This window comes from Paramisgurnus dabryanus, chromosome 20 (assembly GCF_030506205.2).
Source record: "Paramisgurnus dabryanus chromosome 20, PD_genome_1.1, whole genome shotgun sequence".
Taxonomy (NCBI): domain Eukaryota; kingdom Metazoa; phylum Chordata; class Actinopteri; order Cypriniformes; family Cobitidae; genus Paramisgurnus; species Paramisgurnus dabryanus.
In genome coordinates this window covers 7,556,335-7,581,972 of record NC_133356.1, presented here as the reverse complement: position 1 = coordinate 7,581,972, position 25,638 = coordinate 7,556,335, and the positions used below count along the sequence as shown (strand labels likewise).

General features: G+C 38.0%; 1 protein-coding gene across 1 annotated transcript; it reads left to right on the top strand.

Annotated features, from left to right (window-relative positions):
- The first annotated feature begins 177 nt into the window (after positions 1–177).
- fbln7 (fibulin 7) lies at positions 178–25,191 on the top strand. The gene is made up of 8 exons (XM_065296182.2): positions 178–422; positions 1,525–1,687; positions 4,999–5,175; positions 14,042–14,167; positions 14,636–14,773; positions 17,885–18,022; positions 19,335–19,473; positions 23,136–25,191. The coding sequence occupies exons 1-8, from the start codon at positions 345–347 to the stop codon at positions 23,509–23,511; spliced, it is 1,335 nt and encodes a 444-aa protein (XP_065152254.1). The 5' UTR covers positions 178–344; the 3' UTR covers positions 23,512–25,191.
- Positions 25,192–25,638: the final 447 nt, after the last annotated feature.

Here is a 25,638-nt window from a genome sequence, read left to right as displayed (position 1 = left end):
TTATTAGAATAAATAATGCTGTCAACAAAAAAAATTATGAATATTATTCCTCCTGTCACGGTTTCACCAGTCAGGTAATAATCCATATCACGGTTAGCGAAAAGACTCGAATGATTCATTTAGCTCGGTTCAAAAGAATGACTCGTGAAGAAATCGGCTATTATAACTTTAGAGGCGCTCGACGGAGTCTTCATGAGGAACACAGGAGCATCTTCACCAATTCTTGCATCGGGTTTTTTAATTCAAATTTTGTACACAGACTGACGACGTAAACATACCTGAGGATTAACAACAGTGGACACGAAACAAAACCTTTTACAGAGACTGACAGTGGATACAGAAGAATGAATTTATCATATTTATACACATTTTTTTTCTTGCTGTCCGTCTTATCTTTGCATGACTGTAACGATGCTGGACAGGTGAGTGAAAAAGTTTGAACATTTAAGTGATAAAATGTAAATTTATGTCATTGCACTACAAAACAAAAAGCAAGTGGCATCTGAAAACAAATAATGCAAGAGCTTAATTTCCAGATTTACTTAACGTTTCCGAGTTGTTCTTGAAGACTTTCAACCAACCGGTGTCAATGTGATTTTCAATGGCTATATTAGAATCAGTTTACACAGGTGTCTTGGTGTTTAAATCTTTTGATTTATTCAATTAAATACTAACAAACTTTTTTTTGCTTAATTTTTTTTTTTTTTAAAAAAATGTGCACGTGCTGTCCTTTATGAAATTAAATTTTCTTTTGGTAATTTTGTTTTGTCCAGAAATTGTTTAGGGACACTGAGAAACTATCAAAAATACACAGAATTTAAAAATGTTTATTCCATATTTTCCAAATATTTTTCACACCACTTTTATTCACTACTGCGGAAGCTCAGTGAAATTCAAGACTTCTCTCCTCTAACAAGACTGTATTTTACTGCCATGAAAAACATACAGGGGATTGGCTCTTTGGACAGAGGTCCTACAAACATCTGCCTAACAGCTTCTTGTATAACTGCCATAAAGCCACCGAGGAAAGAGTGAAAGAAATTTCAACTCTTACATGTGGTTCTTGGAGAAGACCGTAGAGATTGCCCATTGACCGAATGCATTCGGGACAACTTCTGTTAAATTGTTCTGTAAAATGAAGTAATATTTACGTTTCTAAGGGAACTCGGTTGACTTGGCTTCTGGTGTGCTGGCACGTTCCTCACTTCCTAAACATTGGCCTGAACAGAAAGACCTCAGCTTTTATGTTATGCCCCACAGGAGTCCCTATGTCCTAACACATGACATCACTCACAGCATCTGGCTTTCATAATTCATCTGTGCCATTTTTCACTTTCGTACATAACATTAATGTTTTGTGGTAATGTTCCCTGCAATTGTTTTTGATGTCAAATATCTCCTCCGTATGAGGCCGTGTTCTTTTAATAAACTTAGTCTATAATTAAGCGATAACTGCTTGCCATCAAATTGTAACCAGGTGCTCAGTTAGTAGCTAAACTGGACGTTTGGGGTTTTATTCCTTAGGGTTGTATGGATAAGCAGAAAGTGATGGTCGTACTGCGTCAAATGGAGAAGGTTCTCAAAGGACAAGAGGTCCGATTCACAGAAGGGCTTCGGATTATGAAGTCCAAACTCACCAATCTTCAAAACTCCGTGTTGAAGTTCCCGCAGTCAGACCAGTCTTCATGTGAGTATGCTGCGCCCTTTCATTATTAATTTTTGTCCTCTACAAGATCTGTAGATAGTTTTGTATATAGTTAACAAACAAGACTTAAAACTTAAAGGCGGAGTCCATGATGTTTGAAAGCCAGTGTTGATATTTGAAATCGCCTAAACAAACACGCCCCTACCCCAATAGAATCTGGACATTCCGTTGATAGACCCGCCCCACACATACGCAACCCGGCATTTGATTTGATTTGATTGGCTATAAGTGTGTTTTGGTAGTCGGCCCGTCTCCTTTTCCAAACCGTTTTTCAAACATCGTGGACTCCGCCTTTAAAGGGGTGCTATTCTAATAAAATAGACATTTAACCTCATTATATGAACCATTTTACCTATAAGCCTTTAGATTAAAGAGCACCTACAGTCCGATTCACAATTGTACATTTTCTTTGGTGTGTACGTGTGTACATGTTAATGATATGCAAAAGGTACAAACCCCAAAGTAAACGATGACGCGAGTTCCAACAGAAATCTCTTTTCTTGGACTACAACAAACACATGGATTGTAGGCAACAGTTTACTTTTTATTTAGACAATGCAGACATTATCATATATCCTCCCGCTTTGGACTCACAGCCTGCAAGTTAACTCCTGTTAGCATTGCATTGTGATTGAATCTTTCAAACATGGTAAGGAGCGTCACATTTCCTGCTGACGTCAGAGGTATTCAGGCCAATCACAACTTGCAGATTAGCTGGCCAAAAACGGCGCTTTTCAGATCGATGAGTTTAGTACAAAATCAGTGCGTTTCAGGAAGACAGGCATATCTGAAGCTACAAAAATATACTGTATGTAGAAAATAATGTGTTTTTTGAATCATAAACCACGCAAACGTTGTTTTTAGCAATGAAATAGATGCTCTTTAAAGACCGGGGAAAATCATTTTTGACAATTGTTTCTAAACACATTATAAATGTTAGAAATGTATTGCTGACACACGTTACAAAGTCTGTAAACTATTTTGTATTGATCTGTGGAGTTACACTGTTAAACATTTTATTCATAATTTCAAAAATTTAGGGTTATTTGGGCGGGGTCATGCTTGGTGGTTCCGGTGTGTTATCGAGACACCCTTTAAACCAAATAACCCTAACAAAATCAAGAGCATCCATTTAGGTTGTAGCGGTATTTGAAAGTTGAGAAAGACAGCAGCATTCCCGTAAGTGGGCGTGGTTTCAGCCCAGACAGCGGACACGCCCCCACCATTTGATAGTAGAGAATCCTGCCTCTTTGTCCTAACTTTCTTATTTACATGCTGTTTTTAGTTAATCAAATTTGACTGGGTGGTCACATTTTTCTCTGGTGTCACAAACTGAGAACACATTTAATATTGGACTTTAACCGGCTTTTGAGATGAGGAACATGCATAATTAAAAAAAGAGTCGAATATGGACAAAACCATAAATTAACAAAAATTTTTCCAGGTTATTTTTAACCCAATGCTGCATTGACCATCTGTAAATAAGGTTTGAGTTGTTTTGGTTTCTTTGAAGTATCAGGAACACTTTATATGAGAGTAATTCTGTATTGATTTAGATTCCATTGAGAGGAGGTGTGTCTCTGTGTGATGTCATTTAGGCATCTGGAGCTATTGACTTGACTTCATAGACTTTAGCTCGAGGGTATTATATAACATACTTCAAAGACTTATATGAAAGGACCTGAAGATTCAGAGGAGATTCATCTCATAAGTGGCCTTTATTAAAATGGAAAACCATTCTATAAAGCCAGTGTGAGCTTTTGAGAACTGCCATTAACATTGTAATCAAGCAGACTGATGATATTTTTGAACTCAAAAATTTGGTATTTCCTTAAAAAGGGAATGCATTGAGCCTGATGATGATGATGTTGTTTAATAAGATGTCTAATATCAAATGCACGCAGCAGGTTATGTCTTCACCCCAAAATAAAAATTAGCCCATATTTTACTTTCCCTCACCCCTTTCTAAGTGTACAGTATATAACTTTCTAGATGATATCCTAGGTGTATAAACAGATATGTATTATCTGTATGGATAAGTTTTTAATGGACGGCTGTATGTGCTTTTTAGACCTTAAAAATGGGGCACTACTATCCAATGCCATTATAAAGCTAACAAGAGCCAGGATAATATTAGATAGTCATATACACCAAAGATGGTTTGAGGGAGAGTAAAATATGGACTTCTTTTTATTTTGGGGTGAATTATTTCTTTAAATACTTTACTGGTACTATATAGCATCACTCCATCACTGAAATCCAAGCACTTCAGATTGCAAATCAGATTCAGTTAACAAGGAAGTTGTTTTTGGAAAGTAATTCCAGTATTTGGGCTTAGTTAATGAGCTGAAATGGCACAAAATTCCAACAATTTATACCTCTCTGTGTTGTATGTGTTTTATTAGCATGAAACAACTTCCTTCCTTCAAAGTGAGCAACAAGTGAGCTGGTTGTTCAGATTTGGAAAAAGTCTAGATTCACATGACTTAGCATTTCATAGCTCAAGTCAAAGGAAATGTGTAGTTGTGGCTTTTGTCGATTTTACCATGGTAATGCCATGTTTTGCAGAGAAACATAATATGGATATGATTAAGTATAGATAAAAAAATCTAACATTTTATAGAGCATGCCCAGTACATGAAACAGACCAGAATAAAGCATATTTCTGAGGGAAATTAGAAAACTCTCAGCAGGACTTAATTTCGATGAATGGTGAAATGTTTCCTATACATGAAAGGTGTTTGAAGTGAGAAACTGAAATATAAAGAGGCATTCATCAGCCAAACAGGACAAACATTTTAAGGTGGAGCACATTTAAAATTTTTTCATTTGGGAGATGCTTTTATCCAAAGTATCTTACAGTGCATTACAAGCTATGTGTGTTTCCTGGCTGGGAATCAAACCCATGAACTTTGTGGATGATAACGCTATCTACACAAGTTCATACCAGTAGCCTAGCAAGTTGATTTCAATGAAAAATTACAAAGGCAAACATTGTTTTTAAATGTGCACTGATGAACCACATATTAAAAAGGTCAATTTTGGTTTCATGTTGACCCTAATGTAACCACTGTCATTGTTTTTCTACGTGACTCCTGTGGTATTGTTCCCGTATGTAAGTTGTCTCCATGAAATGAGGCATTTCCCATGACGGTTCCCACATTCAGTAACATGTGCCTGCCTTCTGGCAAAATGCAGTAATTTCCGTCCCTCATGTAACCATGTTTTTCTCTGACATCATTAACCCTGACCTTCTTATTATTTTTCTTTCTGCTGTCGTGTCATCTCTATAGCCCAGATTTCATGTCCACCCCTGACGGCTCCCGCCCATGGAAGAAAGTTCGGGTCGAAATACCTGGTGGGTCACGAGGTCCATTTCACGTGTTCTCAGGGTTATCGTTTGATGGGACAAGGAACACGCGTGTGCCAGGAGAACGGCACCTGGAGTGGAGGCAATGTCGGCTGTAAAGGTCTGTCGGAAAGTTTCAACTTAATCCCCATCATACAAAACCTCAATCACAGTAAACACCACTATTGGAAATAGTATAAATCTGCAATGTTGAAGTCATATTGGAGCAGAGGATGCACCGTTTTAACGGGTCAAAAATGAACTTAATAAACTGATATGTTTAAAATGACCAAATTCATACCAGTAGAAAAGTGTTGCGTCTGAAACCGCCTACTTCCATACTATATAGTACGCGAAAAGCAGTAGGCGAGGCGTATGTCCGAATACATAGTATTTGAAAAACAGTATGCGAAAAGTACCCGGATGACCTACTACTTCCGTTTAGATTTTGCAGTGTGCGTACGATGGACACTTCACTATCCCATGATGGACCGGGAGAGGAGTTATCCAACGAAGAAGACGACGTGTTGTCTGTATTCGCGCCTGAATGACATGACGTGATGACGACGTATGTCGCGTGATGTAGCAACATGGCGGATGTAGTACGTCTGAATCTCATTCATACTACCAGGATTCATACTATACAGTACCTACTGTTTTAACGGTAAGTAAGTAGGTACTTTATCTTATTCAGTACCTAATGTACAGTAGACGGTTTCGGACGCAGCCTAGGAAAAGGTTCGAGTAGATAATGACTAGTTAACCTGAAACTAACCACAGAAGAAGAGTTAACGCTCTCATGTCCTTTATAGCTCCCCCTGCAGGAGCGCTGGTGAACACAACATGGCCATATGTGCTACATTATGAATTGTTTTCAGACACATTTCAGTCAAGACAGTAGGGGCAGTTCCAACGCTATCTCACGAAAATTCGTACATATTTTACGAGTTGGCTAATTCGGATTAATTCATAAGACCACATTCTTAAGTTTTTGTATGATTTGCCTTGACCCCTGTGATGTTGGGGTTAGGTGCGGGGTTAGTGGTTGGGTTTCGTTGTTTTTTTATGAGAATCGTATGTTTTTGCACAATTAACTTTGTATGAATTCATACGAATTAGCCAACTCCTAAAATACGTATTCTCGTGAGATCAGGCTGGCAGGTCACATTTCACGTCTAAAACCGCATGGAAAACGCAACTGTGCTTCTTTCCTCCATTTTTTTCCAAAGTACTTGGGGTTTACTTCCATAAGGATAAAATATTTATAGTTTTATTAAATGATATTGATAAGCAAAAGCCTTAGAAAGTCAAAGTCATGTAAAACGGTATGTACTGTAGCATCACCTGCTCGTGTTCTCATTCACGGCTCACAGATACATTGCTATGTATTCAACAAGCACCATGTAAATATATCTATATTATCAAGTCAATGGAATTCTTGGAGTTACTGTTATTTTATAATTGTGAGCTGTGTAATGTGAAATCTCATTGAGAGACATTACTGAAATAATGACTGAATACCTGCGCATGTGATTGAAATCAGTGGAGAGCCCAGAAATCATAAGGTACACTACACTACACAGAGAGATAAGGAGCAAGGGAAGAAAGGAGGGCATTCTTCTCTCTTTAGCTGCACTGAATGAAGCAACAATAGATGTCCTGAAACACTAAACACCTGTATGTGCATTCCTGCCCCCGGTATCTTCTCAACAGGGTTCATGTGTCAAGGCCAGCATGGTTGGCTCGGCTACTGTAAAAAGATCCGGGCTCATAGTTCAGCATTCAGCTTGGAGTGTTACTACAGTACACGTTAAATAATTTTGACTTAATTTCAGTTTTTCATGATCTTTAAAATACTTAAATCTTTCCTCGGGGTTAACCGTATTTCATGCATTCTGATTTATTAACACAGTTTAAGAGTTGGATTCCTTACGCTTAACATAGGTAAAGCTTTAAAAAAGCAGTTGGACGTGTGACAGAGTATTTCTGTGCCGAATGCACTTTGCCACAAATTTCATACAAGTATACTTATTAGTTTCGGAAAGTTTTTTTTGAACATGGGTACATCTTAATTCTTTCCCCGCCATTGACGAGATAACTCGTAATTTAAGAGAAAACGCTTCCCTGCCAATGACGGAATATCTGGCTTTCCGCAATACCGCTATTATCCACCAGGCGCAACTTATACAACCCGGAAGTAGCGCCTCACGTGAAAGAGAAAGAACTCAGTATGTTTTAAAGATCGATCTGCATCTGATCTCTATCAAAAGTCAGTCACAAAAATTGAATGATCTCAGCTTTTTGCTCAAAATTAGGTGTTTTTGAAGAAACCTACCCATATTTGAGAGGTGATCAACTAATAAAGGTAGGATGAAATAGGTATTTTTTTGTTTGAAAGCAGAGGGTCTGTTCTTTTATTTGATATATTGTTTGTTTATATATTTAAAGAAGAACATTTTCTGGAAGGCATTAAACTTTTGCGGAAATCATGAAAAATGCTGGCGCTGGCTGGCAACTTTTTTATAAAACGCTGGCGGTGAAAGAGTTAATGGGACATTCCACTTTTTTGATTTTTACAGTTTTTTAACTAATTCAGCTGATCTCCGTGTCCGGCGCTAGCACTTTTAGCATAATCTATTGAATCTGATTAGACCATTAGCATCGTGCTAAAAAATAACCAGAGTGTTTCGATATTTTTCCTATTTAAAACTTGACTCTTCTGTAGTTACATCGTGTACTAAGACCGACGGAAAATTAAAAGTTGTGATTTTCTAGGCAGATATGGTTAGGAACTATACTCTCATTCTGGCATAATAATCAAGGACTTTGCTGATGTAACATAACTGCAGCATGGGTAGCGATATTACGCAGTGCCCGAAAATAGTCCACTTAGTATCTTTCAATAGCAGGGGACTATTTTCGGGCAATGCGTAATATCATTACACCTGCTGCAGCCATGTTACATCAGCAAAGTCCTTGATTGTCAATCATTGGAATGTCCTTTTAAGTAGCATGGGTAAAGTTTATGTATAATTTCTTTTATGGGCACTTCCCCCAGAAAAGCACGCCCACACGTCAATCAGTGGGAGAGCGAGAACCGAGGACATTCGCTTGAGCTAATTTGTCTTTTATACATCTGATAAAACTAAAGACTTTTCGTAGATATGAAGGATATAATACTACTCTATAGGTACTCAAGATTAACATAAGATAAGCAGAAACAGTGTGTGTTAAGAGAAAACGCTTCCCTGCCAATGACGAGTTTTTACGGCAATCCATATTTCCGCTATTATCCACCAGGTGGCGTTCTTACCCCACCTATAAAACACTGAGGCATCTACTGATCCAAAACAGTAAAAACTTAGTGTATGTTTTTTATCACTCTGAATCTGATCTCTAACAAAGTCCTTCACAAAAATGCAGTTATAGCGTTTTGCTCAAAATTTGGTATATTTTGAGAGATGATAAAAAGAGAACAAATGAAGATAGGATAACACTTTATATTGTATGTTTATATATTTAAAGAAGAAAACTTTCTGGTAGGCATTAAACTTTGGTGAAAATCATCAAAAATGGCTGAAAAAGAGTTATTGGGTTAGTTTTGCAAAGAAATATGAAAATATAAATCTTTGGGCAAAACATTTTAATGTGAAAAAAACTTCATCCAAGAAAAAAGATCCAAGGCAGCCCACAAGGCACAAATCTAAATTTATTATGCAGAGTCAAAAATACAAAAAGTGGATTATTTCATGATTTAGATCTACACACCTAAAGACGTTTGGTATGTGCTTTTTTAAACTGATGTTTTGCACCCCAACCTTTTCTGTTTGTCAATGTAAAAACGTAATAAATGCATTGGACTGGACAATGCAGCAAATGCCCAGCAATTATTAGTAGTCATTCAGTTCTGTTTGAAGCATTGCAGGATTTATCGCAGGATTCGAGAGCTGTGACTTAGGCAAAGGTTTGGTACTTCTGCACTACGGTTTACATTTATATTTATGCATTATGCAAAGTGACTTGCAAGATATGCATTTTTATTAGTATGTGTGTTCACTAGGTTCAAACCCCATGACCTTTTGGACTGCTAATGCAATGATAAGTTGAACCTTTTTACAGTTTTATTTCATATTTTTAATGGGCTTTACTATTTTATTTAGTAAAATGTGGAAAATGGCAAAAGGAAAAAGTAATTTGGTGTGTTTAAACATCTGACTGGCAGTATTTGTTTTTTGTATAAACTCTCAGTGGGCAGAGGTTAAGCTCATTAAAGCTGGACCATGGTTCGATAGCACGCAACTATGCTAAGCATGCGATTGATGACTTCCTTTAATATCGCTACAGGCAACATTCAAGACATTCCAGGTGGTACAGTGGAACACAGTGTGTCTGAAAGAGCGCATGTGTGTGTTTGAAAGGGAAAGTTCATGTTCAAAATGACAGCACAGACAGTGTAATGTCTGTATTCCTGCAGGTGTGAGTCTATTTTTGCGTGTTTTGCTTCCGAAAGCACGTTTGAAAGTGAGTGAAAACGTAAATGTGTTCATGGGTATTTCAGAAATATCTCAGGGACTGAAGTGAGCCATTTAGATCTGCAAATTCTCGTGCTTAAGCTTTCTGGGAAAGAAAACAAACACGAGAAGGATCGTGAGCACTGTCGAATAAAAACTCTGTTGGCCTGAAAGCTCAAACTGTAGACTCCAAAGCTCCTTTTTTAAGTCTTTCTACTTATATTTGGTCTTTTTGGACACTCAGATGCATTGAGAAATTGTTTAATTAAAATACAGAATTCCAAAACATCAAAAATATCAGAAAATATAAAAAAATCAGAAATAGCAGCCACACAGATCAAAAGTGATCAAAAAATGTATATTTGTATATGTTGAAAACATGTGAAATAAAATAGGTTCATGTTTCAACTTAATCAATAGTCATTCGTTTTTGTACAGTCAATGAATCAAAGATTGTAATCTTGTGATTCATCTCAAATCTGTCTTCGGTGTTTTATTTTATTTTTAAAAATTAAATCAGTCAATTAAACCAAATTCTGACCAAATTCCAAATGTCATTTAGCATTATTTAGTTAAAACTGTGACCGAATTAAATCATTACATCACTAAGGGCCCCATTTTAACGATCTAAGCGCATTGTCTAAAGCGCACGGTCTAAATGGGCGTGTCCGATGCCACTTTTGCTAATTTAACGACGGGAAAAATGGTCGAAAAGAGTTGTTCATATTTTTCTAATAAGTAATGGGTGTGTTTTGGGCGTAACATGCAATAAACCAATGAGAGTCTTATCTCTCATCCCCTTTAAAAGCCAGTTGCGCTGGCACTGTGCATAATCCCTATTTAGATGACAGACTTTGTAAACTGAAAAACTAATTGGAGGAAGACCCCCAGTTTAAGAATAATGTTAAAAAATGTGTTGCTTTTATTTTTATTGAAATTTAAATTTTTTTTATTAAAACCTTTAAAAGCGGTTTTCTTTCAGTTATAGAAGTACAAATAGCAGGCTTTTAATTGCTGTAAATGTATTGAAATCCTACATAATCATTGTAGTCTCATAAAATAATTTGCAAATATGCAAGAAAAGGTTTGTACTCTAAAAATACAAACAAGGGATGAAGGATTTACAAACGTGCGGAGAGTCGAAGCGTTTCAGCACTAGAACAGCGCCATGGGATTTTTAAAAAGCATTACTTAAAATGTTTCTCATCTCACCATATCCACAGGTACAGTGTCATAATATACAATAAATCCGTAAGATAGCATTTAAAAACATTTAATAATAGATGCATTTGTTTAAAGCAAAGCATTTATTTACTTACCAGACTGCAGGTAAAGCAGCTCTTTGCGCCTTCTAAAGTCTCATAATTAGTCCTCATTTATGTCCAAAATAATATTTTACATTCAATCCTTTAATCTTTCATATTTAAAAGCGTTTTTGTGCTGCTGCGCATTCATGTATGTGATAAGCAAACCCGCGTTGTCGTTCCGTTTATAGGCGCATATTACTAATGCGCTCTTTAAATAACAAAAAACATATTGCTCCATTGACTTCAGACTTTAGAGCAGGTTTTTGTTGGTCAATGGTGTAGTCTATTTTAGTTGCCTCAAATCAGCAATGCGCCAACAATGCGCCTGAACACACCTCGTTTTCAGACCAGAACGCCCATGGGTGCAAAAGGGGGCGCAAATGCATTTGCTATTTAAACAACGTGGCGCTAAACGTGAAAATTATTATTGCGCAGGGTTGAAACTAGCAAAGACACTTGCGCCACGCATTGCGCTGGGTGTATGATAGAGCCCTATATGTTAAATTTAAATGTCTATTGTGTAGATTTCTAGCGGCATCAAGTAGTGAGACTGTGAATTGCAACCAACTGCTCAGTCCACAGCTCACCCCTCCCTTACGAAATGCATAGTGAAGCTACAGTAGCCGCCACAAGACAAAAACGTCATCGTCTGAGACAATGGACCTGTCCCAAATGGCACACTCTGGACTTGTGGACTTCCTCAGAGTCCACATTTTGATGGAGTCGTATTTTAGGACACACTTAAGCGTCACACCGGAATTAGGGAGAGAAGTTGCCCGTCAGTGTAAACTCCTCCAATCTGTTGTCTGATTGGTCTGATTGCTTATTCATAAGGACTTCAGGGTTGGTAAAGTGCGTAAAGCCTGCGGCAGTGCGGGTATGCCGAAGACCGCATGAAGGGTGCAAAGGGGGTGCTGATGAGCACCCTACGTACTCGTAGACTAAGCGCGCATGTGCAATTTAAGGCCACGAGACTGAAAGTCCACATCAAGTGCGCCATTTGGGACAGGGCCAAAGTAGTAACAAACCGCTTTCTATTGAAACAGAAAACTTTAGAAATATGGCGGCGCGAAATGGTGAATTCCATGTAAGGAGAGCCGCAGTGTATGTAGATAAACGGCTAATTCTAAGATAATAAAAACAATACAGTTCATTATGTAAGGTCTTTATATACCACCTGGATTATTATAATTAAAATATAAACACAGCATACTAAACAGTCCATTTTTTTTCAAAAAGTACAAATATTTCAAGGTCAAACAATTTATATGAAGAAAAGACACAAAAGCGTTCACTAACTACTTTAAGTCTCAGATCCGGTGTGTGCATTAATTCTCCCCTTGCGTGTGCAGTTAACAGTATCTCTTCATCTTTCGGCTAACACATGTTAATGCTCCTTTCAATGGGCCTCACAGAAATTTACAGCAGCAGCAATAAATTCCCATTTTGACAGCAGATGGAAGTTTGCTGTGCGCATCTGATGTGGACAGATGTTGTGTGGCACAGTAGCTGTAAACTAACCTCACAACCGTTTACAGTTATGGATGCAAATGCTTACCGGATTCTGTAAATGCGACTTCGGCTAAGTTTAGTTTAACTTTAATTTAAGAGGCTTCTCAACATTTCCTCCAGTTCATCATTCCATTGACAACATTCCAGGAGATCTGTTTCATTTCACTGTGCCATTCTGTACAGGAAATATGAAGAAAATGGGCATTCCAAAAACATTTCTGATGCTTTCCTTGGGCACAAAATATTCAGGCCTTTACAGACAAGGAGATCAAAATCTGGGGCATTTAAGGTATTTATTTTGTTATGGCCTAAGCAGGATTGTGGGTACGTGATAAAAGCTGAATAAAACCTGAACCTGACAAGAACCTGTTTGCATTATATTTCACCTGTAATTATTTTTTTTGCAATGATGCAAAAAAAATATTCTCATACTTATGTATACAATATGATTGTATTTGAAGAGCTCAGATGCTAAATCCGCTAAACGACACTTCTTTCAAAAATGAGATAATGATATTAACCAAATGCTCTTGGCACGTACTATATGTTTATTAAATACTTAAAGAGATAATTCACACAAAAATGAAAATAATGTCATTAATGACTCACCCAAACTCGTAAGACCTCAGTTCATCTTCGGAACACAGTTTAAGATGTTTTATATTTAGTCTGAGAGCTTTCTGACCCTCCATTGAAAATCTAGTAACGGTATACTCTCCATGTCCAGAAAGGTAATAAAAACATCATCAAAGTAGTCCATGTGACATCAGTGGGTCAGTTAGAATGCGTTGAAGCATCAAAAATACATTTTGGTCCAAAAATAACAAAAATTACGACTTTATTCAGCGTTGTCTTCTCTTCTGTGTTTGTTGTGAAGCGCATGCGCGAGACTAAAGTCACGTGACTGCAGTGACGTGGATGACGTACGACGTGGCTGACGTGTTATCTGGTGCGCCCCAGCTGTTTTTTTGTTGTTGTTCTTTTGTGCGCCCAGGCTTTGTTTACAGTCTAAGGGAGACGCACGCTGTAAGTTTGAAAAAAAATCTTGATGATGTTTTTATTACCTTTCTGGACATGGACAGTATACCGTACATAGATTTTCAATGAAGAGTCAACAAGCTCTCAGACTAAATATAAAACATCTTAAAACTGTATTCCGAAGATGAACGGAAGTCTTACGAGTTTGGAAAGACATGAGAGTCATTAATAACACTATTTTCATTTTTGGGTGAACTATCCTTTTAAGCTTCAAATCTGCTTAATCCTGGCCTCAGGCCATTCAGAAATACAGCTTTGTTGGTAGAATCTATTAAACGCCACGTCCTCAAAGTGCATGGAAGACAAATCAGTAACGACCTTGAATTACGTTCAAATTTGGGTCCCTTTTGAGTACTTGGACCTGAATACAACCCGAATATGGCAGCCACTTCACAGTGCCCCCTAATGTGTGGTTCACATGTACCCTTTTTGATCTGTAATGTGGACAGATGTTTTACACTTCATTACGTATTGATTATATATATACTCTGTAACCCAAAGAGAGATTTTGTGCCAAATATTCTGAATTACTTACTATCTTTCCTCTCATCAGTGCTTCAAAGCATTCTTCAGTATATTTTGTGATAAGGAAGTTAATGACGGTTTTCACTGCACACAGATGTGAGTGTATGCAGCAGTAACCCGTGCCAGAACGGTGCCACCTGTGTGGAGACACCGAACCAGTACAAGTGCACCTGTGCACATAACTGGAGTGGAAGCCACTGTCAGTATCGAACACAAACAGGTCTGTGATCAACATATGCTTAAGTGTTTTCAATGCTGATATAAGAGTTAATGCTTCATTGGTATGTTGATTTCTCATGAACTATGCAAACCATCATTCTGATTTATAAAGACCATACTGTGAACAGACTGCGATGCAAAAATCATATCATCTTATTCCAAAAATATACTTGCAAAATGGTCAAAAATGTCAGTCAAGTTGTCACTGGGGCAGTGCCCTTTAAAAAGGTACTAATATGTACCAGTACCATTTATGTACAGATATAGACTTGGTACCAATATGTACCTTTGAGGTACTATATCCACTCTTTAGGTACAAAGGTGTCATTTTTGTGGTACCGCCACAGTGAAAGGAAGGGACCATATATTCTAATAATGTACTTGGCAATAAAGCTCTTTCTGATGTTTATCAGTATACGTGGCTTTGTGTTTGTGGGAGATCGTTTCATTCATTTCTTCTCTCTCATAGCTCCTCCAGAATGGAGCGTCACGAATGATCCGGCTTTCAGCCGCAAACCCCGCTGTGCAAAAGTGGACCGAACCCAGCACTGTAGCTGTGACGCTGGCTTTCATATGAGCGGAACCTCAGACAACAGCATCTGTCAGGGTGAGTGTCACGGTCGGGCCATGATTCACAGCTACATACGTATCAATAAACGCACCAATGATTCTATTGGTAGAAAGCTCAGGATTTAATAAAACATTTGGCTGCTGCTGGATTAACTGCACTGTTTTATAATAATCTATAGGTACCTTAAACCAACCTACACTGTCAAAAAAAATTGTCAAAATATGTACCCCAGCCGTCACTGGGGTGGTACCCTTTTAAAAAGTACAGCTTTGCACCAATGAGTTCATATAAGTACCTTAGAGCAGTGGTTCTCAAACTTTTTTGGCATGCGGCCCCCTTTGTACCCTTCATGGCCCCTCAAAGAAAATGTATGACATAAAACATTGTAAAACATAAAATTTAAATTAAACAAAACTTATTAAAATATACAATGTATTGCTGTTGTTTGGTGGCCTTATTTTTCTGAGGTTAAATTACACATTAAATTCATTATCAATACATTTTATCAAATATCATAAAACTGGGGACCCCCAGGGGGCAATGGCCTAAAGTTTGAGATTCACTGCCTTAGAGGTACATAGTGGTACCAAAGAAAGCTTATAATGGCGCTTTTCCATCACATAGTACCCCACGGTTTGGTTTGGTTTGGGTCAGGTCGGGTCAGCTCACCTCACTTTTGCTTGGTTAGCTTTTCCATCAAGTTTTGTCGCATTACGGAGTTCGGCCGGATTTGAGGTGTGTCGTTATATTTGCACTGCCTACTGCTGTGACATCATACAAGTGAGGGCGTATAGCCTACATCCCCATACATTCATTTATTTCTCAGTCTGGCACAAAATGTAAATTGACCACTGCAAATAGATGCACGTCGCGTTTATCACTACCTCTGTCTCACATGACAGTCTCTGTACAAACACAGCGGCGTCAGTCGATGTGCTCCGCTGAGCCTCATTTAAGTTGCATTTAAGCATATATGCGAACATGTGCGTCGCGAATGCGCCGCCACAAACTGCAAGTCTGGAAAAAAATTGGTATGTTGTTTCTGGTTCTCAACCTGTGGATGTTTTTCATTGCTAAAAGGGAAATTGAGAACTTATAGCAAAGCACAGATGAAAACATGTTTGCTTGAGATAGCGCAAGCTAGCACTAAGGTAATGCTAATCTTTTACATTATAGCGATGACGCTGGTAGTGACGATTCTCTCAGACCAATCAGTGATCTACAGTGTTTTCACATCATGTTTTGGTATCAGCTCGGGTCACTTGGAACCCCGACCGAGGTGGCAATTAAAAAAGTATTGGGTACTACGTACTGCACCCAGTGGAAAAGCTAACAAAAGTAAGCTGACCCAAAGCTATGCAATGAAAAAGCACCATAAGTATCTCAAAGGTACATATTGGTACCAAATGTGAAGTAACATATGAATACCTTTTTAACTCTTTCCCCGCCATTGACGAATTATCTTGTCAATTGAGAGAAAATGCTTCCCTGACACTAGGCTTGCCGCGATAGTTGGTGAAACGGTGATTACCGGTGCTTCAGCCTCTCACCGGTTAGATCACTTGCCCACCGCGACACCGTCTTTCACCGTCGTTTTGATATTTTCGTGTAATTAAATCATTTAGTTTTGTTAGAGAGCTACACACTAACAACTGAATGTGTCTGCTGCCTGAATTCAGCGGAGCTAAACGCGCGTCAAGTCACAGAGCAGCCGGTGTCAGGTTTCTTTTATTTCTGTCAGTGTGCGAGATGAGCTGACCGACCAGACGATGGCAGAAGACGCGTGCTTACTCGTTTTTGTTATAATATACATATATGATGTTTAATATAAGTGAGATCGTTTTGTTGTTGTGTTTTTCATCAAGAAAAATAATAAACCCATCATTCAAGCAGCGCTTTATGGAGAAGTAGCCGGTTGCTCTGCTTGGGACCGGCGGGTTCTGTGAGAATTACCTGCGCACATTGACTCAGGCACTTAATTAAACCAGCTGTTGCACTCGCACTGCACGCAAATTCATACGCGATTTAACACAGCGTACGCAAGCACTGCATTTAAACATTTGCGTAATTCAAAAGTGAAAGTAAAATGTGCACGTCTGCATGCGCATTTATAAGCCCCTCCCACCCGGTGAAACCGGGATCACCGGGTTTTTGACGCGCCGATTAACCGTGGGAAAAATTCTGTCACCGCGGCAACCCTACCTGACACTTTTTTACAGCACAAGTTTTTATGAAAATCAATATTTCTGCTATTATTCAATAGGTGGCGTTCTTACCCAACTTATAAAATACTGAAGATCCACTGATCCAAAAACAGTAAAAACTCTGTGTATGTTTTTATCATCGCTCTGAAAATTTGGTATTTTTGAAGAAACCTACCCATATTTGAGAGGTGATAAAATAGAGAATAAAAGAAGATAGGATAAAACGCTTTGTTTTTGCTTGAGAGCAGAGGGTCTTTACTTTCATTTGATAGAAAGAAGAACATTTTCTGGAAGGCATTAAACTTTTGTGAAAATCATAAAATGCTGGAGCCGTCTGGCAACTTTTTAAAAAAACTCTGGGGGGGAAGAATTAAAGGGTACTGCCCCAGTGACAGCTGGTGTACATATTTTGACAATTTTTCTTAAAAATTAAAACAATGTAACCATGGAAAATGCTTGTAACGCAGCTACCATTGAAAATGATAAAAGATGCCCAAAAACTCATTAAATCACTACACTGTAAAAAAAGTTGGTTCAACTTAAAAAGAAAGTTATCTGGGTACCTTAATATTTTTAGTTTATTCAATTTAAAATATTAGTTGATTTTTACATTTTTACACAATTTTTGTTTAGAGTTAATAAATATTTTTTTAAGTTGAATTAACTCAACATTTTAAGGCAATCAGGTAACTTACTGTTTTAGGTTGAAACCAACTATTTTTTTCACAGTATACATTTATAATAATAATAATCACAATAGTAAAGTACATTTGCATAACTTAACGCTGTTAACAAGTACATAACAAAATATTTCATTAATAAATGATAAGTGCACAGTGCAATTTATGTGGTCAATGAAGTGTTTTAGGCATGAAGTATCCAATCAGATTTTGGGCCAAAATAATCTGTTAAATTCCGTTCTTATGTGTTTTTATGTGTACAGATGTGAATGAATGTGAGGTGTATAAGACTGAGCGTGGAGGGTCTCTATGCCCTCACGTCTGTGTAAATGTCCCAGGATCTTACCACTGTTCCTGTCCCACCGGTTACAAACTCCTCGCTGATGGAAGGAGCTGTGAAGGTAAGAGAATCATGTTGTGCTGAACCTAAACATCTGAAGAACCTTGATTTCTAATGGTTTGGATTAAGATTTAAAAAGCAAGACATACTCTGTGAAAGCCATTTGGACACCTAACAAAGACCTTCAGGGCTATATGAAGTATGTTAAGATGAATAGTAAGTGTGTGGAAGGGAATTGGTTGACTGATTGGTTTTTGGCTGGTGTCTTAGAGGAACATTTTGGGAGTAAAGGTAAAAGAGTTTTTCTGGCTAGCTTTCCAAGGGCTTGATATTAAACAATCCTGCAGAGCTCCTGGATCTGTATCAGTGATGCGCTGTATTGAAGGATAATTTACACCTAAATTAACCATTTTTGTTAATATGTAGTGGGGTGGTGTGACAAATGTTACAAAGTTGTTATTGTTGAAGCAATAATCAAATGTGCATTTCTTAAATGTTACTCTTATGCCTGGGGCCTCATTTATAAAATGCAACATTTGATCTTACGATCATTTATCAAAAATGCATACATGTGATTCATAAACCAACTTCTAATTTTTCACAGAAAATGAGCATACCCCTTTCTTTCAGATGTGAAATTTATAAATCGCAAATGATCTTGAACTTAATTAATGTCACCTAATTAATGTCATATACATATAAAAGAGCATTTGTCAATGTTTAAACCCAATTTCGAGCTGCAAGAATGGCTTATATTGCCAAAAACCTGCAGCAATCGGACAAGCAAAAGTGCGTACGTATGCTCAGACCATGACGTGGCGCTAAGCACTTTTCCACGTCAAAGACCGTTTTTTATAAACATTGACTTTGTCGTGGATTTTTGCGTGCGCACACTTTACTATCAAATCTGTGCGTACGCATGCTTTATAATGAGGCCCCTGGTTTCTACCAACAGTATGGTACGGGACAGTACTGTATATGATTCGGGAGCGGTAAACTATTGCGTTTTCATTGCGTTATATCAAAGTAATTTTCATCACAGGGAGATGATCTTACACAGCCACACTGTCAGAAAAAAGTGGTCAAAATGGTATCTGGGTTGATACTCTTTAAAAAGTACACTTTTGTACCTAAAGAGTACACATTAGTATCTCAAAGGTACACATTGGTACCCAATACATATGCGTACCTAAATGGTACATATTAGGACCTTCTAAAAGAGGTCCTGCCCCAGTTGGGACCATTTTTATCTGACAGTGCAGAGCGACGTGTAAAATCTGTAAACTCAAATGAACAATCTCACCTCTCTCCTTAGGTAGCCACACTTTCCAGCTCATTCTTTTCCTTTGTGTTTCTTCTCTCTGGTCCTCCAGATGAGGATGAATGTCATACACAACAACACAACTGCACCCGTGGCACCACCTGTATCAACACCGGAGGAGGATTCCAGTGCGTGAACCCCGAGTGTCCGCGCTCGCAGCCTAACATCAGTTATGTGAAGACCTCATCTTTGTAAGTGAGCACATACATCCTAATGAGATTCAAAACCCACAACGAGCCACCACAATATGTCTATCACAGACATATTCTTTAGTATACTTATGAGATAAAACCTGATTAGTGACTGATTTACAGCACCTTAAATTTTTTTTTTTAAGATGTCAAATAAATCTTTGGTGTCCCCTGAGTATGTATGTGAAGTTCTAGCTCAAAATACCATATAGATAATTAATTATAACATGTTAAAATTTCCACTTTGTAGGTGTGAGTAAAAATGTGCCATTTTGTGTGTGTCTTTTTAAATGCAAATGAGTTGATCTCTGCACTAAATGGCAGTGCCGTGGTTCTATAGTGCAGATTAAGGGGCGGTATTATCCCCTTCTGACATCACAGAGGAGCTAAATTTTTAATTACATATTTTTGCACATGCTTGTAAAGAATGGTTTACCAAAACTTAGTTACTGGGTTATTCTTTTTCACATTTTCTAGGTTGATAGAAGCACAGGAGACCCAATTATAGCATTTAAACATGGAAAACTCAGATTTTCATGATAAGTCCCCTTTAACGCTTGTTTCCAAATACAGTGCACACACAAATATTGGGTGAAACTAATTCAGTCTTTTATGCTTTATTTCATCTCACACGGGGCAGAAGCGGTAACGCTTCTAATTTACCTTTAATGGGTGACGTCATGCATTGCCAAACTGAATTGTGGATCCGTCAACTTCGCATCACTGCCGTTGCTCCCGTCAGAAGTTGATCATTTCTCAACTTTTCAAGCTCCAATGCTTGTGTCAGCCAGTCAGATTGCCTTATGCAAATAACCAAGTGCGAGCCAGCCAATTATGTTTATGCAAGACCAGGGCATGTGTTGTGGCCCCTGTGATTGGCTGTTGGCCACGCTTCAGACAAGCCTTCTGTCAAGTGTTAACGCTTACGCCCCATGTGAATGAACCGTTCCCGTATTACTGCGGTACTGACAAGCCAGCCGCTTGGATGACAAGCAATCACAACAATCCCTAATTTTACACATCATACATGTATAATACAGGCCAAATAATTTATTTTTCATCAATTTTTCAACTCAAAATGTAATACTAGGCTATTCATATTTCGTTAAATCATACAGTGAATGTGTGAAAAGTACTCTGAGGAGGTCCACAAGTCCGGAGTGTGCCATTTGGGACAGGGCCAATGTTGACAAGCTTAAGCTAGCACATTTTAGGATGGATTTATTAAACATGTATGCAGGAAAAGTTTCGGAACTGTCCGAATATGTACAATCACTGATTCTGCGGGACCATGACAGGATTTTAACCAGGTTTTGCATATTTCCTAGCCAACATATGAATTACTTTCGGGTGGTTTGGGAAATTTTGTCCTGCTTATTGTCTAATTTAACCTATCGCGGGGTTAACTACCATTAGCAATGTGGATTATTTTAAGAGACCATTCAAAGGATGGCACACACATCTATCGCTGTATGTTTGTTTAACATTTAAGCTAAACAATAGCGCGGTTGGCGACTTTTCAACTATAAAACAGAAACTTGCTGATTTGTACTTGATAAAACCAACACACCAATACATATGCATAGATTATTTGACCTGATATGAAGTGTGCACTGCAAACACGAGCATTATTTATGATCGTCTCCGTCCAGTCTGTACGCAATATTGCATTCAACCACAATTGTCTTCTTGATTTTGGTGAAGGAATGTCTGCCGGGATCCAGAAAAAGTTTAGTTTTGAACCAGAAGTGCTGTTCCTTCTATTCTGGCAGCCAAAAACACAACAAGATGACTTTTAAAGTCAAAACCTCAAACTCAAAAAGTCAAAAAGTTCCTACTTATTTTTTGCCTCCAGCTAGAGCGGTGACGTCACTGTGACATAGGCGATAAAGTGGTCTATATTTACTTATTACACTGCTCTCTGGAATGCTTGATTCTGATTGGTCAGTTGAGACATTTGCAGGTTCGTTCTTTTCAAATAATAACCACTCCAAAGTAATAATGCATAGCCGGTACTACTTGTACGATTAAAATCACTCCGCGCAAATAAAGATTACTAGCTGTTTGGCGCCATCTTGTGACAAACACTGGACAACCATACTTTTAACATGTACGGAAAAAAACAAAACATTTAAACAGTGGATAGAAGAACAAAAAACGACAAGACACAGAGAGCTTACTGAGACTGAACTTGACAAAATAGAGCGTGACAGCTACGAAGCCAACACACAAAAAAATACAGAATGGGCATTAAAACTTCTCAAAGACTGGCTTAAAGAGAAAAAAATGGAGACAGACTAGTATGAAGCAGAGGATCTTAATAAGGTATTACGATCATTTTATGCATCTGTGCAAAGTTTCGCGGAATGATAAAAATGTTAATTTAAAACAAATATGCCAATAAAATGTTTCAAATTCATATTCATGTCCAGTTTTTTTCCTTATGTGGCAAGTAGCCGTGTAATAAGCGGGATAATGTAGAGGCAGCCGATAGTTATCGGGAAATAAGCCCCTTCAGTGTGATACAAGACCCTCCGCTTCGCGTCAGGTCCTGATCACACTGTCGGGGCTTATTTCCCAATAACTACCGGCTGCCTCTACATTATCCCTTACCTGTAGTATAGCTACATGTGTTAATCTTTTTCTCTAATAAAGGGAATGACATGTAGCACCCTGAGTGCACCTCCTTGTTCTGGATTTAAATAATAATTTTATTTTAATATATTTGAATAAATAAAGGAGGTAAAACCGCAAACCACGCTAGTAGGGGCAGGACCCTTTAAAAAAGTCCTAATATGTACCATTTGGTACCAGTATGTACCTTTGAGGTACTGATAGGCACTCTTTATGTGCAAGGGTGTACAGTGACAGATAGGGACCATGTTTTGTGTACTGTCTAGGTGGGCAGCTCACTAGATTTTGAAACACAAAACTTGCTTAATAAGACAGACATTACATTTATGCAGTTGCTTTAATCTTAAGGTGTACTGTTTGTCTATGTATGTTCCCTAGGACTCGAACCCATAACATTTGCACTGCTGACGCAATGTTGTACCACCTCAACCACAAAAACAAATTATGCAATAATTACAAAGATTTGCTCATGATGATTCTGACTAGAAAACACTTCAGAGTATGTTTTCCAGTATGTGTATCCATAGCAAACAGATGGCGGTCTCTTAGCATTTTAAACGGCAACTGGGGCCCACAAATGTCTCTCTAAATCACTCGACACTTGCTCGCGGTATCATTTAAGTAGGTTGCAATCATTTGTTTTTCTTGCATGACACTTTTATTCTCGTTTATTATGTAAGTTGTTTGTTAAGCTGACTTGAGCTGTGAATAGACCCTTTGTGTCCAGCTAAATGTGAGAAGCTAAACCTTGAAGCTTTCAGACATGCTTTTCACCTTAACACTGAGGCATGTTAAGATTGTAAATACATCACTATTGAAAGTTGTAACGTGATTACATATAACGTAATGAATCAAACATCAGAAACATCTGTCTAGAACCGTCTTGAAAGAATGTTACTTGTGTACACTGCCAAAGTGCTGACGTATTGACTTAATAACCGCATCCTAAAAAGAAACGTGGAACTTTACAGGGTATGGTAAACTATAGCTTTGTTTACGATTGAGTACATTTTTGTCTTCTATTACAGTCAATGTGAAAGAAATCCCTGCCCCATGGATAGCCCCTCCTGTCCATTGGCGGCAAAGACCATCTCATATCACTACCTGTCCCTCCCATCCAATCTGAGAACCCCCGCCACCCTGTTTCGAATGGCCACAGCGACCGCTCCCGGTCGGCCCGGTCCCGACAGCCTCCGTTTCGGGATCGCCGGAGGAGGTGACGCAAGGAGTTTGTTTGTCATGCAGCGCTCGGACCGACAAACCGGTGAACTTATCCTGGTTCAACCGCTACGGGGCCCTCAAGAGCTCAGCGTGGAGGTAGAGATGTCCGAATACGCCGATCGCACCTTCCAAGCTAAACATCTGGCCCGGGTCCACCTTCTGGTTTCGGCCTATGAGTTCTGAAGAGGTTGGGATATCTGATGTGTCTATATTAAGTGGTAATGTTTAGACTTAAAGGAAAAGATTTGGAGGGAAGAATGTTTGCAAAGTCTGAATAATCGAGTTGTACGTAAAGGCAGCACAGGGTTTAATGTTGGGGTGCTACAAAAATGAACCATGTGGAAAATGTAATGCTCTAATGGAACTGATACTGATGTTTCAACTCTAATGCTTTTGCTTTAACGGCCGGTACAGTTTTTTTTTGTAAAAGGTGAAGTGTGGCTTTATTTGGAGGTTAAACACCAGTTTATGTCTAAATGCAAATATAAATAAGCTTGTTACCTGAAAAGTGTAAACACTGTCTGTAGCAATGCTTTGGTTGTTTGACATCCATCATCCAACTTATGGCTGTCAAAACAATAAAAAAACACAATCATTAGATTTGCAACTTTACACTTCACCAAACCAAACTGCAACGCACAGTTGACTTAAGAATTATTTTATAGTCAATATGCATTATGCATTTAAGGAAAAATTCTTACACAAAATGTTTCCAATTTACAAAAAAAGATATTTGTTTGTTGAATTTGTAAAGAAAACACAAACAAACACTGACAAAGTGTTTGTCTGGATGATGTCAGCAGTTACAATGAATAAATGCTACGGAATGACTGCCCGAAGACATAAAAATTAAACAAACCTCAGAAACATCCTGAGAGATTGCTTCTTTGTATAATCCTTGTTAAACAGTTAAAGACCAATATCTTAAAGGGAAATTCCACCTTTTTTTGGAAAATATGCTCATTTTCCAGCTCCCCTAGAGTTAAACATTTGATTCTTACCGTTTTGGAATCCATTCAGCTGATCTCCGGGTCTGGTGCTAGCACTTTTAGCATAGCTTAGCATAATGCATTGAATCTGATTAGACCATTAGCATCGCGCCTAAAAAAATAACCAAAGAGTTTTGATATTTATCCTATCTAAAACTTGACTCTTCTGTAGTACGCAGTGCCCGAAAAATTGTCCCCCTTGGTTACTTTCAATAGCAGGGGACTATTTTCGGGCACCGCGTAATATCACTACGCCTGCTGCCGCCATGTTACATCAGCAAAGTCCATGATTATTACGCCCGTTTGAGAGTATAGTTCCTAACCATATCTGCCTAGAAAATCGCAACTTTAAATTTTCCGTCAGTCTTAGTACTTTAAGCCCAATGCTAATGGTCTAATCAGATTCAATGGATTGTGCTAAGCTATGCTAAAAGTGCTAGCGCCAGACCCATAGATCAGCTGAATGGATTCCAAAACATTAAGAATCAAATATTTACCTCTAGGGGAGCTGGAAAATAAGCATAAAAAAAGTGGAATGTCCCTTTAAACTTCAGTTTAAAGCTTGTAAATGTGCACTGCTGTCAATCAGTTTGTTTGTTTGTTTGTTTGTTTATTAATGTTTGTAACAACAGCACCTCTCAGCATAGATGATTTTTTTATCTTTCATATATGTTGGATGTTTTTGTTTATTAAGAATGACCTGAATCTGAACATTTCTATTAAATATACTGCTGTTCAGACTTGCCTTGTCATGTTAGTGTATATCAGGGTTTGTATCTCAAATTGAAATCAATAGCTATTTTAAACATTATTGAATTGCATTTTACTGTCGTGCACACACTTTGTTTCTAAATAAAGTCAGACATTTATTGTGTTTTGATTCTGTTTGTCATTATCAAACTGCTGGTTTTGGTTGTTCTTGCACATAACAAACTTAACAAAGAATGGAAAATAATGCAAAGAATAGAAATGTATTAAAGGAAAACACCACAGTTTTTCAATATTTTACTATGTTCTTACCTCAACTTAGCCAAATTAATACATATCTATCTTTTTTCAATGCGTGCACTTCATCGTTGTACAGCGCGTCGTGAAAGTGTTAGCATTTAGCCTAGCCCCATTCATTCCTTAGGATCCAAACAGGGATGAATTTAGAAACCACCAAACACTTCCATGTTTTCTCTATTTAAAGGGGACAGAGAATGAAAAACCATTTTTACCTTGTCTTTGTTGAATAATGGTAGTCTACCCGCATTCACGAACATACAAAAAGTGCTAAACATGTAAACATTTCAGTCTCATAGAAATTCCTCTTTTAGAA